The sequence below is a fragment of the Podarcis pityusensis genome, assembly GCF_964106645.2.
Source record: "Podarcis pityusensis genome assembly, chromosome: 13".
In the NCBI taxonomy this organism is placed as follows: Eukaryota; Metazoa; Chordata; class Lepidosauria; order Squamata; family Lacertidae; genus Podarcis; species Podarcis pityusensis.
Genome location: NC_138038.1, coordinates 9,684,649 through 9,703,174, shown reverse-complemented (window position 1 = coordinate 9,703,174; position 18,526 = coordinate 9,684,649). Strand labels below are relative to the sequence as shown.

General features: G+C 45.1%; 1 protein-coding gene across 4 annotated transcripts in view; it reads left to right on the top strand.

The window, feature by feature from the left end:
• Window positions 1–463: 463 nt before the first annotated feature.
• The window catches only part of ANKRD17 (ankyrin repeat domain 17), a 109,900-nt gene continuing 91,837 nt past the window's right edge, over window positions 464–18,526 (top strand). For 2 of the 4 annotated variants that reach the window (XM_080976432.1, XM_080976431.1), the window contains exon 1: window positions 465–948. In XM_080976432.1, the coding sequence (XP_080832558.1) occupies window positions 532–948 (417 nt within the window). In that variant the 5' untranslated portion in view covers window positions 465–531. Of the gene's footprint in view, window positions 949–18,526 lie in introns of all 4 variants that reach the window. The other 2 variants (XM_080976433.1, XM_080976435.1) reach the window with 2 other exon arrangements.

Genomic DNA, 18,526 nt, shown 5'->3' with positions numbered 1-18,526 from the left:
AACTGTATCAATACAGGAAGAAATATTTTACATGGAAAAACAGGACCACCCTGTATTATACAGGACAGGCGGCAACCCTAGACTGACAACTCAGAGATTCCCCAGCGCAGCGCTTCTCGTGCGCAGACACCAACTCGCGCGGAAAGGGCGCACGGCGATGACGCACGAGCCGCTACCCGGAAACCCAAACCCCGGCGCAAGCGCAGAGGGTGAGCTAAAGCACAACAACCCGCCCCCCCCCGTCCCTGTGGTGTTCAGAGCTCGTTCCGGCCGCGGCCGAGGGCGTCTGCGCTTGCGCGGAAGCGGCGTCGGCGTCGGGGGCGGGTCCAGCCCTGACGGCAAGCCTGAGGGCGGGCGGCGCAGGAGCGAGCCGGGTCGGGCCGTGGCGCTGGCCTGCGGGTCTCGCGAGAGCTGCTCCTCCGCCTCCCTCCGCGCTCCCACCTCCGCCACTTCCACCGCGACGGCTCCAGAAGGTGACCGGCTGCGAGACGGCGCGGGCGGGCCGGCGGCAGAGCGGTGGCGCGGGCGACCATGGAGCCTCCGCCGCCTCCTCTGGCGGCTACCGCTGCCCAGGCGGAGGTGAAGGGCGGCGGGTGCGAGGGGGACCCCGAAGGGCTGGCCAGGGTGTGCGACCTGCTTCTCCTCAGCGGCGAGGCGCCACCGCCGCCGCCGCCTCCTCACGGGCAGCAGCCGCCTCAGCCGCCGCCGGCCAAGCGGAGCTGGACCCGGCGTCGTCGGAGGCAGCAGCAGCCGCCGCCGCCTCAGCAGCAGCCGCAACCGCCGGGCGGGGAAAGCGGCGTCGGCGGCCGCAGCAGCAGCAGCAGCGAGAGCAGCGAGGAAGAGGAGGACGACGACGACGAGGAGGAGGAGGAGGAAGATGAGGAGGAGGAAGAGGAAGACGACGAGGACGACGACGAGGAAGAGGAGGAGGAGGAGGAAGTGTCTGAGGTGGGTCGGGTGGGGGGGGATAGCCGGGGGGGGGGTCACCTCTGCCTCTTGCCCCCCCTCCTCCCTGAATGGGTCTCCGGGGCGGGGAGAGGGGAGCCTCTCCAAACCAACCAACCGCCCCCCCCCCCGCGCCTCTGATCTGGTTTCATAACCTTGTTGTTTTTTTTTTTGCCCGGGTGGAAAGAGAGCGCAGCCAGGCGGAGGCATCTGCCCCGTTGGGCTTCTTCAGCCCTGCTGGCTGCCTGCCTGCCTCCCTCCCTGAGGAGGATCGTGGAATTGTGAAGTTGGAAGGGGCTCCCCCAGGGTCATCTAGCCCAACCCCCTGCAATGCAGGAGTCTTTTTGCTCAGTGTAGGGACCGAAGCCACCAGTCTACTTGACAGTCAGGAAGTTCATGTTGCCTGTGGGGGGGGGGGGGAAGAGTGAGAGAGCATGAGTGGGGGTCCATCCGGACTTGGGGGGGGTGGGAAATGGGGCCCGGGCGGCCTGAATCCGCTCTGCACCCCAAAGCTGGCAGCAGGGCTTGGAGCTGACGCCGCCACTCTCCCCAAAACAAATGTCCCAGCTGTGCTGCTCTGTGGCAAGCTTCAAACCACAGCTGTCATCACCCCCGGTGGGAGTCTTTCAGGCTGCAATGATCTTGGAAGTGCTTCTTCAGGACAAGGCCCTGCTGGGATCTGTTGGGTTTTTGCTCCATGGGAATGGTCGCAGCCACTTGCACATGTCTCTTGCTTTCTCCTGGAGTGGGTCAGTAAATTGAGTGGCCTCTGCTATGGGCTGGGGGAAAGGAAAAGGGATCTTTGAGCTAGAAACATGTATAAGGCTCTTGGAGGCAATGTGAGAGAGGCCTGCTTGCTTGGTGTGTTAGATGTTTTCTCTATCAGTTTTTATTTCGAAAGCTAGTTTCTTATCTGCTGCCTCCTAAATTAAGGCAGTTTCTGCATGTGCTGTAGAGGGAAGCAAGGGGCAGATGGGGCTCTTCAACTCATCTAGGAGAAGGAAAATTCTGATCCTAAAGCTCTGCTGCCTGGAGGAATATCTCAGGAGAAGAAAAGGCTAAGGAGTAAACCCTACACAAATCCAGAGTGGAGACCCTAAGACACATGGATGGTGCCTTGTACGCTCCCTACCAGCAACTCCAGCAACCAAGCTGGTGCCAAACGTATTGCTCCGCTTTCCTTTGGACCACATCAATGAGGACGAGAGGGTGGGTCATCTGGCTAGCCCAGGACCTCTGCTCAGGCATGCACCCTGGGGGAGCTGCTAATGCAACATTTAACATCACCCCTGGTGGTGCACTCCATTGTCTCTTGAGACTGATGGGTGCCAACAAAGACATAGGCATCTCAGACTATTCTCAAGCGCTGTCTTTTGTATTTGTGTGGCATGCGCTTCCGTGTCAACTACAACTCCCATCATCCCTGACTGCTGTCTGTGATGCCTGGGGCTGATGTGAGTTGTAGCTCAACAACATCTGAAGAGTCACCGGTTCCTATCCCTGCCTTAGGTGCTGGTTGTTCAGCCCCTGTTGCCTTCTGTCTTAAGCTTGGCTGTTTGCTTTTTTATGAGATTAATTTCCTAGTATGAATCCATATAGTTCCAGCCTTACAGCATGATTCTAACCTGATTCTAATCATAAGTCCAGTTGGTTCAGATTGCAGATAATTCCAGGTAAGTGTGGTTGCAATGGCTCCATATTTTAAAACTCAAATGGAGGTAATTCTTATCTGTAGGCATTTCCTCTGTTTTGACCAATTGATGCATGCTTGATTGGTGTGCTACAAAACCCATAACTACTTAATATACTTAAAAGTTTGATGTCTCTGAAGTTGTGAGTCTCCCACCAATTTGATTTTTATATGTGCAATTGACTCTTGAGCCATATAAAGAAGTGCATAAAAACATACATATAATTTAAATATATGAAAGCAGCATGCTGGTGGGAATATATTGTGTTGAGCATCATTAGCTTTTTTAAAACCAAGGTGTGGCTATTTATATAATAGAAACAGGCCATGTATAATTTAGCATAGATTTGTTCATATGATTCATGCACAGTTAATACAATGAAGTTCTTCCCTCACTGCCTAGCTCATTCCGTGAAGAAGAAAGCCTTTAAAGCATATCCCACTTAAATCAGTGAGTGTGAAGAATATGCCATATTCTATATGTGGATGATACTTGGCTCCTTACCATAGAATAGCAAGGAAACCAGAGTTCCTGTGTATATTAATGGATGTGGGCTAAGAAGCTGAGGCTTAATTCAGACAAGACAGGTACAGCTGACTCGCATCTTGCACACATATAACTTGCGTGATCACAGCTTTACACGCTTGGCGGCCAGCTGGTTGTGACTGCACAAATTAAACGTCAAGAGCTTAAAAGCACTTTCCTGGCACTGAAAGCACCTTTAAGCTCTCTGCCTTTCTTACCAAGCTCTGGAAAGGTTCTGTGTGGACCCTGTGAGATTCCCAGAGCCCAGCGTGGGAACTCCAAAATGGTAGGGATGGTTGTGCAGGGGCACTTCTAGGATTGTTCTGGCTAAATGTAATTTTGACTTTACACACAATCCCTGGAACCTCACCCCCAACGCTGGTTATGAGATAAATATTGAGATTAGACTTAAAAAGGCAGGAAAGGGAACATAGGTTAAGATTTAAGATTGATTACAGGGGCAGTATTGTCAGCTTCCAAGGAAATCAATTTCCTAACCTACCAGAATCTTGCTGACATGGATTTGACAGAATTGTAGATTTTGGTGGATAGGACAGAGGTATGTGGGCCACCGTTTATTTTTTGTGTGAAGAGTGCAGTCAAGAAAGCTAATTCCCAATGGGAATTGTGGGAAGAAGACAGTATCTATGATAGGGAAAGCCCATGCTCCTTAGGGATATACTGTATAGTTCAGTACTAACCCGTTTCTGTCTGACATAAACAATAGTTGGCCAATCACTCACATCTGCGGAAGCATTCGTGGCCTAAAAGAAAAACAGACCAGCCTTAGCAGAGTTTCCCTGCTTGGTCACCTGGAAGCAATTCTTATTGTCCCCAATGGCTAGGTGAGAGGCTGCTACAAGGTTGGTAGTGATATTTTGTGCAACAATCCACCATGAAGTGGCTCTACAGTACATCATAGGAGGTAGGCTGCTTTGTTTTACATCATATGCAGTTTTAAAGAAGTTTTTGGGCAGCCACATTAATTCTTTTCATACATGTCCATCTCAGTTTTCCTCCAAGTAACTTGGAGCAGCATTTCAGCCTCTTGACAGGTTGTGAAGTAGGTTCGACTGAGAGAGTGCTCATGGTCAACTCAATGCCATTGGCAGAGAAGCTATAATGTATTCCCAAGTCAGTATACCTGTGTGATGAATGAGACGGCATGATGTCAACTGCATGTTTTTGTCCTCGACCCCATTGAAATTTGCACTTGGTGAATACTTCAGTATTCAGCTGCTGGGAGGGCCACAATATATCTGTGCTGTATTGCTTTGTTAGAATTTTAAGGTAGGAAGCATTTGGCATTAATGCATGGTTTTCTTAAATCTGTGCAACTGTAGCATTTGTATTGAAAAAAACATTTTGTATGTCCTTAAAACAGCTCTGTTTGTTTTAGCTAGGTCTCTTTTGCTCTTGATTACTTTTTAGAAACTTGAGAGGAGAAATATCCTACCCTGTAGGTGTTTGTTTTAAGCACAGGACACCTACTGCGGAATACAGAAAGGGTACTATTCATCTATTTTGTGAATAGGTTCTACAGGATAGATATGAGTTCTGTGGACTAAACTTAAAACCAGGTGCTATTAAATGTTCTGAAGCATTATTAAAACTGGTGGTAATTTATCTCTAGCATCTTCCAAAACCAAAGAGAAACAGTTTACATTTCTATCAAGCTATTGCTAGCAGTAGTTCCAAATGAAAACACAGTTAAAACTGTTTTGTTACACTGTGAGTATCAGTCTATACAGAGTGATCTAAATCTTCTGTCGTATTCATTTCACATGGATGGTATATTTATCATCTCCCAGTCAGGCTCCTGATTTTCATCTATGAGAATCTTAAGTGTGCAGGCGCTTCCTTCCTAGTGTGATGTCTTATATTAGATGCACAGCACTACTGATGTGGCCTTGGACGACTGCATCAACAAACCTATGATTTCTCTAGTGTTCATATACAATGGTGTCTCACAGAAGTCATTCAGGTTCCTCCTCCAACTTTTCTGCATTCATCCTGCATTCTTTTACAAGGTGCATCCAAATGCAAAGGAAAAATTGATGTTTATGGAATCACCATTATAATGCCTGTGGTCATGACGGCCCATATTTTGGTCACTGGTTGCAGTTGAGGTGTTGCTCCATGAGGCCACCATTGCTGCAATTCTGGAATTTTTTTGAGGGTGGCAATTGAAATGCCAAGAAATCTTCACTGCAGGTTGAGGGAAGAACCACTAAGATGTTTTGATTATTGTCTTTTTAGTTTCTTTTCTTTGCTTAGACTCTCTTACGTTTTCCACTGCCTGAACTGTACTTATAGCCAAACGTGGCAGTTTGGAACATGCATATATTATTCTTACAAAATTGCTTTAGACACTCTTCATCTTGGGATCTACTATCATTTTTTTTCTGTGGAGCCTAGAGACCAGAGGCCTAACTTGTTTACTCACATTTTCTATGGTCTGTAAACCTTACCAGCAGCACTGACTCTTATTGTTCCTGTGATCTAATTGTTCCTGATTCTTATGCTGCCTGTTTCTCCCTCCTGTTGCCAGTTAGCTGTCATACTCTGTTGGCTCCTGCCTGTGCACAGGAAATGCCATCAGGATGCAAGGGTCTTGGGACTTGTCGTTCTTGAGAGAGCATGTGACATAGGGTAGCATACTACTCTCTTTCTCACTTTCACAAATAACACGTTCTGAAGTGACAAGTTTTTGTCGCAATATCTGCTCTAGACCTATGTCAAAATATAGATTGATCATTCCGTTGTGTGAGGACTAGACTACCTAATTCCTTTTGACATTTTTTTTGGAGGAAGGTCAACCACAGTGTAGAAGTGACAGCTGCCTGGTGGAAACAATGGGAAAATCCAGCATATTTGTTTAACTGTAATTTTATTGCTTACCTAAAATTTCTTAGCTACTCTTCATTGGAAAGATTTCAGGGTGGCATATAAAAGTGTTAAAACAATACAGTGGTACCTCGGGTTACAGACGCTTCAGGTTACAGACTCCGCTAACCCAGAAATAGTACCTCGGGTTAAGAACTTTGCTTCAGGATGAGAACAGAAATCGTGCTGCGGCAGCGTGGCAGCAGCAGGAGGCCCCATTAGCTAAAGTGGTGCTTCAAGTTAAGAACAGTTTCAGGTTAAGAACGGACCTCCGGAACAAATTAAGTACTTAACCCGAGGTCCCACTGTATGTACAACAGAAATGCAGGATTGTGGAAAAACCAAATCAAAAGGCAACCTAGCAATCACTAGTACAAGTAAGAAAGTATTAATTTGGTGTCAGAAAGGTCAACACGCGATGTGTCTCCTTAGGGAGGGCAGTTTGGAGATGGGCACCACAGAGCAAGCTATTTCCTTTGTGACTATATAATGCACTTCTGTTAACAAAGATGCTAGGAGAATGGGGTGGGTGGGGAGGGCTTAGAGACATGCAGGGCAGATATATGTAGTGACTTTGATTACTAAAGCAGCTACTCCAGCTGTGTTGCTCCTCCCTCCAAGTGTATTTTCATGGAAAAATTATTTTCTGCTTCTTGGTAGTTTAAATATTCTAGGGGGCAAACCACCCATCCAGAACAGAGCTCAGATTGCAGCAAAGATGGGCCTTGTTTAACAGCCCTCTTTATCCCCCATCCCAAAATGAATCTGCTGTTCAGCTGCATGCGTCAGCTTTGCGCACCATGGTTTTGCAAGCACCCTTAGGAAGTGGTGCATCCAAGTCAACCAGGAAGCTGGACAGAGTACTGGACTTGCATCTTTTATAAATCTGTAGTTATACACTGCCATTTCTTTGGTTTAATAACTGCTTCTTGTTAGATTTTCTGGCACCAATCATATCTAGACATCTCTTTATAGATAAAGGAAAATACATTTGCGTGAACTTCCCTCAAGCCAATGTGGCTATTATTAACCACATTTTCCCTCCCTATGAAAATTATTCTATTATGTACTATCGAAATAATAATACAGTTGTACCTCTGCTTATGTATCCCTCTGGATATGTAAACTTCGGGATGCGAACTTGGCAAACCTGGAAGTATTTTTCCGGGTTTCACCGCATGCGCAGAAGTGCTCTACGTGCCATGCACAGAAGTGGTCCTTCAGTTGCAAATTCCTCGGGATGCGGCCAGACCTTTGGAACGGAACCCATTCACAACCGGAGGTACCACCGTACATCATGTCCAAGGCATCTTACAGCAATAAATATATAAATCAATAAATACTATACTTTATATACAGATAGTATCAGAAACAAAGCAGATAAAAGAAGCAATTGAACAACAAAGCAGCTAAAAAACCCTGAAAGATATAATCTATCACTCAGCATTGGAAGGCACATTAACTTAGGTGAACAGCTTATTTGAACAAAGAAGGCTTTACATGCTGACAGAATTACCTCAAAGAAGGGGTCAGATGGGCCTCTAAAGGAAGGAAGCAGTATTAGAAACTCAGATATATGAGCTAGATGCCAAATGGCACCTTAAACCTAGGTTATAGCCACCACAATGGAATATCTGTTCACCATGGGGTTGGACTAGATGAACCTCAGGGTCCCTTCCAACGCTACATTTCTACAATCCTATGATTCTATTACCTCAACTACATTGCTTGACTGTAGATTGCTTTTACAACAGTTCACTTGTCCCATTATGCAAGAAGGAGAAACACACACAGTGGAAATGGAAATGGTATTAACTGTTGACTAAGGCAGAGGTTTTTAAACTGTGGTCTGTGAATTCCATTTGGGTGGCTTGTGGAAAGGCTGCTGCACGGTCAAATGTATCTGTAGTCAGCCCTGCACTTACTTTCCTTGATATGATGTTGGAGGACTGAATTATCAAAAGGTTAACAAGGCCCTAGACCCCACGATTTTTATAATGCAGTGCTGGTTATGATGATGATGGGGAAAACATGTTTTATTTTTCAAATATTTGTACAAGATGGGATTTTCATCACTTGCTGCCCTCAAAAGCAAAACTGTGATGACTGCTGGACCCAATCCAAGGCTAAAGAGACAGCTTTTGCTGTGCCCAAGTCAGCTGACTCATCGGAGATGTCAGTCGCATTTGGACCTTCGGCAGTAGCAACACGCGCCGGTAGAATTTCAAACACTGGAAGGAAGTGTGTTATAGAGCTTGGGTGTATGTAGCTATCAATAAAGTCCCCCCTCCCCCCTATATCCCTGTGAGATATGTCCTACTAACTGGTTTGGATTAGCAGTTGATCAGTAGTGTTATGGACCAGCTGAAGTTTCCAAATGATTTTCAAGAGCAGTTCCATGTACAGTGGTGCCTCGCAAGACGAAATTAATTCGTTCCGCGAGTTTTTTCGTCTAGCGAATTTTTCGTCTTGCGAAGCACGAAATCCCATAGGAATGCATTGAAATTCAATTAATGTGTTCCTATGGTCAAAAAAAGTCCAAACAAAGCCAAATGTGGTACAACAAGAGTTTATTAAGTGCTCTTTAAAGTCACACATACTGTAAAGAGCATTTCAAAAATTGAAGGAACAATAAATTAAGTTTCTAAACATGACAGAAAAACATTTAAAAATCAACAAAGTGTACAGTACATTTTCTAAGACTCTGGGGGACAACTCGAAGAAGGTTCCTCTTCCACTCTTTGCTTCTTGCTGAAGAACCCCCTCCTCAACTGTTCCCCCAGCCACCCACCACACAGAAATTCAAATCCAGAAATTTTTTTAAAAAACAGCAGAGTAGCCCAATGGTCACAGAAAATCAGAAAAATGCAGAAAAAAACCACACAAGCTTCCAGATTCTTGCAAACCCCTCCTCAACTGTTCCCCCAGCCACCCAGCACACAGAAATTCAAATCCAGAATTTTTTTAAAAAACAGCAGAGTGGCCCAGTGGTCACAGAAAATCATAAAAATGCAGAAAAAAACACACAAGCTTCCAGATTCTTGCAAACCCCTCCCCAACACCAAGTCCTTGAGTTCCAAACACCCCAACCCACAATACAATGGGAATTTTACGCTATCTAGCACAGGTTGAATCCTACCCCCTGCTCTAAATTTTACTGCCCTGGAGTACCTCCGTCTTGTGGAACACAGAACTTTACTACTTCCTGCCATTATATTGCAGGAACAGCTGGATCTGACCTTTGAACCGCAAGTTGCAACTTGTCAATGATATACCTTCAGGTTTCAGACTAACTCTGTCCACCCATGTTGGCCATTGGATTATTGCTGGGCATCAAAGAGTATAAGAGGACTTCCTTTTTCAGTTGAGTCTTGCCAGAGCAGCAAGGTCTTCCTGAGTTTTAGTGTTTTCCTAGTTATTGGTCAGTCCTGATTTTATCCTTCTAGCCTTTTTTCTCGTTCTAACTTATAGGTCCTGATTGCTGTCTGATCCCGTGACCCCTGGTTATCGGCTCCTGGTCCCTGCAGATTGTTGCCTTTGGTTTAGCCTTGCTACAAAGATAGAATCATAGAATTATAGAGTTAGAGGGGACCCTGACGGGTCATCTAGTCCAACCCCCTGCAATGCAGGAATCTCAACTAAAGCATCCATGACAGATGGCTATCCAACCTCTGTTTAAAAATCTCCAAGGAAGGAGAGTTCATCACCTTCCAAGGGAGTCTGTTCTGCTATCAGAATGTTTTTCCTTCATCTCCTTATAACCTGAAACCATTGGTTTGGGTCCTAACCTCCAGAGCAGGAGAAAACAAGCCTGCGCCATCTTCCATGTGATAGCCCTTGAAGATGGTTATCATATCTCCTCTCAGTCTCCTCTTTTTCAGGCTAAACATGCCCAACTCCCTCAATCATTTGTCATCAGGCTTGGTTTCCAGATCCTTGATCATCTTGGTTGCCATCCTCTGCACATGTTCCAGCTTGTCAATATCCTTCTTAAATTGTGGTGTGTAGAACTGGACACAGGACTCCAGATTTGATTCCCTCCTCTCTTTCTTTTTTCTTTTCCTTCTCCTCCTGCGATGAGGCTACATTTAAATATTTTAATGTTTCAATATTTTAATGTTGTATTTTTAATTTTGTTTTTAAGTTGTAATCATTGAACTTGTTTTTATTATTGCTTGTAAGCCGCTCTGAGCCCGGCCTTGGCTGGGGAGGGCGGGGTATAAATAAAAATTATTATTATTATTACCTTACCGTGTGTAAGATGATGCTTTTTTATTTTAATAAAAATTGTGGGTTCTCTTATACATGGATATTGCAGAGGGTGGATGGGCGATTGGTTGCACCTGCGAGTAGGAGATTGTCAGGAGTGATTTGATGGGTGATTGGTGACTGCTGGCGATTGGCTGCTGTGGCAGTTGGGTGGGCGATTGGTTGCTGCGATAAGGCGGGTGAGCGGCAACCCCCCCCCCAAAGCTCGGTAATCTCTCTCCCATTTTTCCATGTTATACACGGAAAAATATGGTATATATTTTTTTAAAAACACTGCCTAATAGCATTAACTTTTGTGTTCTTTGTCACACAATTATTGATAATAATAGTAATAATAATAATAATAATAATAATTTTTATTTATACCCCACCCTCCCCAGCCAAGGCCGGGCTCAGAGCGGCTTACAAGCAATAATAAAAACAAGTTGAATGATTACAACTTAAAAACAAAATTAAAATACAACATTAAAATATTGAAACATTAAAATATTTAAATGTAGCCTCATCGCAGGAGGAGAAGGAAAGGAAAAAAGAGAGGGAGGGAATCAAATTGGCTCCAAGCCAAAGGCCAGGCGGAACAACTCTGTCTTACAGGCCCTGCGGAAAGAAATCAGATCCTGCAGGGCCCTGGTCTCATGAGGCAGAGTGTTCCACCAGGCCGGAGCCAGTGTTGAGAAGGCCCTGGCTCTGGTTGAGGCTAATCTGACTTCCTTAGGGCCCGGGACCTCTAGGGTGTTTCTATTTATGGACCTTAAGGTCCTCCGTGGGGCATACCAGGAGAGGCGGTCCCGTAGGTATGAGGGTCCTAGGCCGTGAAGGGCTTTAAAGGTCAAAAGCAGCACCTTAAATCTGACCCTGTACTCTACCGGGAACCAGTGCAGTTTGAAAAGCACTGGGTGAATATGCTCCCATGGCAGAGACCCCGTGAGGAGCCTCGCTGCAGCATTCTGCACCCGCTGGAGTTTCTGGGACAGCTTCAAGGGCAGCCCCGCGTAGAGCGAATTACAGTAGTCAAGCCTGGAGATGACCGTTGCCTGGATCACTGTGGCCAGGTCAGGGCGGGAAAGGTAAGGGACCAACTGCTTGATGCGGCGAAGGTGGAAAAATGTCGCCTTGGCTGTTGCTGTAACTTGCGCCTCCATGGAAAGGGAGGAGTCAAGGATTACATGGTAATCCTTAACGGTAGGCAATGGCACTAATTGGGTCCCCGCAAGAGAAGGGAGTTGGTCCCTCATCCCCATGCCATCCTGAGCTTTCAAGGGTACAGGCAACTGCCCTGGAGGAAGTAGGTTACTAATCCCATAAAGAAACAGCCAGGAGAATCCTGGTCCTTGCTGTTGATCTTGGGGTGGGTCAGTTCAAACAACACCCCATTGTTCAGTTGCAGCAAACAAGGTGGGGGAAACAAGACAGTCCCAGCAGTTAAATTTTGCAATGTGTCTTTTCCTCTTCCCTTGCTTACCTGTGTTGAGTGCCTTCTCCTGGTACTCTTAGTTGTGGGAATGGAGTTTGGTGTTGAGTGTGTGCCTGGGGTCCTGAGGCGGGTATCCAGTGGGGTTCTCAGCTCAGGAACATTAGCCATGTGGGCTCTGCAAACCTTCTGTTTTGTGCACAATGCCCTTTCCTCATAGTTTTACATCGCCAAAGTTCCCACTTGTAAACTCGAAGTGTGAACTACATGAGGCCAGGGAATTAAAACCCATTCCATAAACTCTTATCATCTGAGTTGTGGTCTTCATCTTTGAGGTTTATATAATGATGGTGATGTGTTTTGATTGGATGCTGAATTGCACTATATCCTATGCTCTGTTGTGGCAACTATTGATGCGAGCGGCTGTTTTAATTCTCCCCTTTCATTTACCGTATTTTGCGCCCCATGGGACGCACCGGCCCATAGGATGCACCTAGTTTTTTTGGGGGGAAATAAAGAAAAAAAAATTCCCCCCCAGGTGCGGGGCTGGAAGAACCAGGTCGGGGAACAGCGGGAAGGCGCACTCCGCCTCCCCGCTGTCCCCCAAGCTTGTGGGGCTGGCGATGGGGAGAAGTGCGCTGAGCCCGGGACTGCAGGCACCTCTGCACAGCCATCGGGAGCCGGGCGGGGCTTCGCGCCCGGCTCCCGATTTCCGCGCAGAGCTGCGCTGAGCCTGGAACTGCAGGCAGCTCTGCGCAGCCATTGGGAGCCGGGCGGGGCTTCGCGCCCGGCTACCGATGGCCGCGCAGAGGTGCGCTGAGTCCGGGACTGCAGGCAGCTCTGCGCAACCCTCGGAGCCGGTCTCCCGAGGGTTGCGCAGAGCTTCCTGAAGCCTGCATTCGCCCCATAGGACGCACACACATTTCCCCTTCATTTTTGGAGGGGAAAAAGTGCGTCCTATAGGGCGAAAAATGCGGTAAGTTGATGGGAGCAACTTATTGGTGCCAGGTTCTGGTGTAAAGTTGCACTGTTTACAGGAACATGGTGTGATTGAAGGGGCATAGGGAATGATGTAACTGTGTTTCTCCTCTGTGTTGCCCATAGGTGCCCTGTTTAAACTCTTCCGCTGGCATATCTTTGCTGAGGAATTGTTTTGCAGATGTAAGATGCTATATTTTTTGTGGCAGTGGCTTTTCTGGCTCTCTGAGTGTAAAGGAGGCGTTCAGCAAATCCTGATGCTTCTCAGCTGACATATATTCAGCATAAGATTGCACCTTTTTCTTCCATGTAATATTTCAGATAAGTTCCAAATAAAGACTTGCTGGTGGTCTTCTGGCAAAGCTACTTATTGACAAATGCTGTATATGAAGAAAAAGCAATATATGTCAATCATAATATCTTTGCTAACCAAATCAAACTCTAGATAAAGCAGCCAAATAAAATACCGAAGTGTTATCTTTTTTCTTAAATATGTTCTTGTAGAGGTCAGATTCTTATACTACTTGGGTTTTGTTGTTGTGATCTTAAAGCACTAAAAGTTCATTTTTATTTACTTAAAGACTGCTTATTCTTCACTTACTGTATGATGTCTAGAGTTGTGAAATTTCCAGAAATTTTGAAACCATGGGAACACCCATCCTCCCTTTTCTATGGGGAAAAATGGATTTTGGGGAAAATATTTTTTAAATGCTCGTATGTTTTTTAAAAAGGTATTTAAAATATCAAAAGCCACTTTTTTTACTTTAGGAGCATAAGATGTATTATGTTTACCATAGGTATAATGTCTGGCATATTAAAAGTACAGGTTATTCAGACAACAATTACAGGTTGCTGAACTTTAAGGAATCTAGCAACTATTTGCTTGTGGCTGTTAATAAGGAGCAGGCCAAAAAAATAAAATAAAACAGAAACCACTAATATTGTAAAACCATTTTTTTTTTATTCTGAAAATTATTATGTCTTCTCTAATCCCCCACAGTGTCAAGCAGACATAAAAGGAGATGAGAAAAAGAGGGGAAATAAGTTTCAGTGAACACAACATGAAATTTAATCAGTCTCTTTTTCTACACTATCATTATCTGTTTCTGTTTCTTTGTATTTGCCATCATGTTTATCATGGCCTTCTAAAGTCTGAAGGTTTGCCCAAACTGAAACAAGCTTCTACCACTTCATATGTCAGGTCCCCCCCCCCCCCCAAATTGGGTGTCTTTCCAAACATTGGCCATTTCTTTCACATGATGCAGAAGACCGGGGAATCTGAGTCAGAGGTGGAATCTGCACACACATAAAAAATGCTGTGAAAAATACATTGAATTTTGCATAGCTCGCTGTCGCCATCTAGTGTCATGTTTGTATTGTGCACTTTACAACATATTTAAAGCGTTTATTTGCAGCTGTGCCACTGAGTACAGAGGCTATGTTGTGCAGAGGTTTTGCCATCATTTTGCAGGAGGGATATTCTTGGCAGAATTCCAGACTGCATTCCTTGGCTGAATACCTGAAGATGTTCTTCTGTTCTCTGCAACGTATGAAAATACCTTCCGAACTCCAAACCCTAACTGTGCTTCTTGGTTTGTAATCCATTCAAATGCAGAAGCAGTGCTATGATCACTTACGTTTCTGCATTTGAAACTTGGATCCACCACCTTTGCAGCAGACAGATTGGATGGCAACAAAATTATATTGCTCTGTCCTTTTACCCCTCTTTCTATCAAAAGGACAGAAAGCTCTATCTGTAACTATTGAGGTTCAGCTTATTGGGCTGGATTCCAGTTCATAATCAGTCATGAAGCTCTTTTAGTTGCTCAATGCCATCTGCTGTCTTTAAGCCTTTCATACCTTTCACTGGACACGGGTGGCGTTGTGGTCTAAACCACTGTGCCTAGGGCTTGCCAATCGGAAGGTTGGCGGTTCGAATCCCCGTGACGGGGTGAGCTCCCGTTGCTCGTTCCCTGCTCCTGCCAACCTAGCAGTTCGAAAGCACGTCAAAGTTCAAGTAGATAAATAGGTACCGATCCGGCGGGAAGGTAAACAGCGTTTCCGTGCGCTGCTCTGGTTTCGCCAGAAGCGGCTCAGTCATGCTGGCCACATGACCCGGAAAAACTGTCTGCGGACAAACGTCGGCTCCCTCGGCCAGTAAAGCGAGATGAGCGCTGCAACCCCAGAGTCGTTCGCGACTGGACTCAACTGTCAGGGGTCCTTTACATTTATCTTTTTACCTTTCACTGGTATGGGAGGATAAAAGCAGGGAAGGGGGGTTTGTTGGGGAGAGCCTATGAATATCACTCAGAGCGTCTTGGAGGTAGGATGTTGTAAATAATGTTGTAAATAAATAGTTCCGTTTATCCGTCCGGCTTGTCAGCATTCTGTGCCCATTGAACATGAACATTTACTCTTTAAACACCCCCCGTACATTTGTCCTTGGCAGACCTCAGTTCCCACTGCTCCTCCCAAAGTATGCTGATATATTCCTCCAGTTACACAACCTTTCTCAGTCTTGGGTCCCCAGATGTTGTTGGACTACAATACCCATCATTTCCAACCATTGACCATGCTGGCTGGGGCTGATGGGAGTTGTAGTCCAACATAATCTGTGGACCCAAGATTTGGAAAGCTTGCTGTAGTACCATGGTGCTGGCATTTTGGCCATATAAGTAAAGGCATCTGAAGATGTGATATCATTTTTAGTATACATGCTGATGATGACATCATTGTATAGAGAAAATATTTAGGAAGTTCCCCCCCCAGCTTTTCTCCCTGACCCCACCCCTGTACTTTCTTTAAAGAGTCAATAAGAGAGAGCCAAGACTGCTTTGATTGGAGTAATAAATAGCATCTATTTATTTAGTGAATGAAGTCAATATATTCCATTGCTTTGGAGCTAGAGAAATAAAAATAGCAAATGTGATTCTTAGTTTGGTTCCATGCTGACCTTGTACCACAGGCATAGGCAAACTCGGCCCTCCAGATGTTTTGAGACCACAACTCCCATCATTCCTGACCACTGGTTTGTTAGCTAGGGATGATGGGAATTGTAGTCCCCAAACATCTGGAGGGGCGAGTTTGCCTATGCCTGTTGTACTAATAATTTCAGCACTAATAATTTCACAAGTGCTGTTGAACCCCAAATGATGCTCAAGCTTGACAAAATACAGTGGTACCTTGGGTTACGTTAGCTTCGGGTAACGTAATTTCGGGTTGCGAACACGGCAAACCCAGAAGTGTATACTTCCGGGTTTCGCCCCACGTGCATGTGCAGAAGTGCTCTTCGTGCATGCGCAGAAGCGTTCTATTGCGTGTGCGCAGAAGCGGCACCTCTGGATATGGACTTTTCGGGCTAAGTACGGACCCCCGGGTTGAATTAAGTTCATATCCGGAGGCTCCACTGTAAAGTAAAAGGAAAAAATGACACTTAAGTCTTGAGGGAAAAATAATGGTTCACCCGGCTTTGTTGGTCTTTTACAGAAGCACTGAAACCATGGATAAAATTGCTTTCTCTTCCGGAATGGTTACAACTTCAGGTTTTATTCTCAAAACAACATGTAAATAAAGCATTTAACTAAAATAGTGGAGGGAAGCTGACATCAGAAGTGACATGTTTCTGCCAATCCTTTGCCATGCTGTTCTCCCATTTTATTTTATTTTTAATTTAAAATTACACATTAAGATTTGGGGTGAATGCCTTAGTCCATTCAGTTCAACTCCCTGTCCTAAGATGGAAGCCTTTCCTTGTCCTACAGTGAAGGTTTCCTTGCCATTCTAGGCAGTTAGTACCTCTTGAATTCCTCCTGTAGTTAATAAATCAATGTGTTCTTCCTTTTAGTGGAGATTTATACGGAAAGGGAAAGAGGAAAGAGCACCCTGATCCTTAAAATATCTGAGTAGATAATGTATAGCGACCATAGTGCTGCCAAGGGGTGGGGCCAACGGCACAGCTGCGTGACTAGGGTAGTGTAATAGTAGCTGTAGTGAGAAGAATGCGGTGAGAACCAACTTTCATTGCCAAGCAATTTGTAATACTAAGATAGCTGACATCTTGGATGTGTAGCAAATAGTTGCTGGAAACTGCCGGAGGGGAGAAGGCCCTGGTGCTCATGTCCTGCTTGCAAGTTTCCCATCAGGATGGCCATTGTGAGAACAGAACGCTGGACTGGGCCATTTGCCTGATCCAGAATTCTTAAGGGATGAAGTCCCATGATGCATTTTGCTTTAAACATAATTGATGCGGGGTTGGGTATGGGGAGAGAGGGAGAGAGAGATGTGTGTAGTTGCTGGTTTTGGCATCCACACTGGCTTTAATGTAGTTGCCATTTTCTGGCTTTAATGTAGTTGCGACGGAAGGAACATAGTAAAAAAGCTTACAACTCATTCTTAATCATAATCATTGTATTTATTTTATTTAAAGTATTGTTATCCCACAATTCAGCCAAAACAAAGAGAAGTTTTCAAAGGTCATCTATAACAGCCGCTGCTCTCAGGTTTGCAGTCTAAAAAAAATGAATGGAATGGAATATTTTCAAGGAGAGGCAGAGGTGCCAACTTGCGCTCAAGACTGGGGGGCGGTGGCACATGTCACGCGTGTGTAACATTATGTATTCTGCATCATGTGCGTGCATAATGTCATGTGTGTGTAGCACACAGCATCATATAATCAGGAGGAGACTGAGTGCAGAGCCCAGCATACTGCAGCTTCAGTGGCCAGTGGCTCCTCTTTCGCGTTTATGTGGAGCCAGTCACTGAAGCTGTATCGCTCTACTAGGGATAACAGACGCAGGTATAGCAAGAGAAGATCAGAAAATATTCCTCTACGCTACAGGAGCGGCAAGGATCCTAATTGCTAAAAACTGGAAAAAAGAAATTGTTTCAACAAAAATGGAATGGCAAGACAAACTGTTAGAGTATATTGAACTGGCTAGATTAACAGAGGCAATTAGAGATCATACGAGACAAGAATTTCAAAATGCATGGGGAAAATGCAGAGAATACTTCACAAAACAGTGCCCTAAAATTCATACCTGGACTTGTTTCGATTAATGTCTGCAGGAGACTTTGTGGATATTTAAGTTATAATTAGAAAAATCTTAATAATTATTCATAAAGGAAACAGCTTATAAGAAGTAACTAAGGATGCCAGAAACAGGATAAAGGAAGTCTTTTATTTGGTTGTTTGTATTGTTGTAAATTATGCTTGTTGTTTGTTATGTTTGTGTCTGATGGGGGTGGATTTCTGTGTTGGGGGGTGGGGGGTTTGTGTTATGTTGTAAATAAAATTTCCAATTAAAAAATATTTTTTAAAAAAGAATTTTTCGTTCTGAGATGGAAAAGCCAGGCAGTCCATTCTGCTTTTTTCTTCTTCTCTTGCTTTGTTCTGGTGCTATGTGAGCTTCTTCTAGCACGAGAGCTTTGCACTCTTAGATGTACAGTGAGAATGTAGCAAGGGAAGGTAGGGCTCATTACTTAACGACTCCCTGTGTCTTTATGTCCATGCAGCCTCGTAACAGCTGGCTTGTTTGGTCTTGCAAGGTGGTGCCTGAGGCCCACTGGTTACATCACCCTATCTTGTTCTGCCTATTCCAGTCTGGTATGGTGTCTGTTGCATCCTTTTTGCATAAATTTATATAAGATTTGCTGGGTTTATATGTGCTACTTGGTCTCATCTTCTTAGGGCCATTTTGTACAATATGTAGCAGTAAACCCAGGTTTCTTTGCAGAATGTACACCTAAAATAGCAAAACCATGGTTTCAGGGCTGTGCCTCAGGTCTGCACTCTTCAGATGCTCTCCTTTCCTTTCCAGGTTGG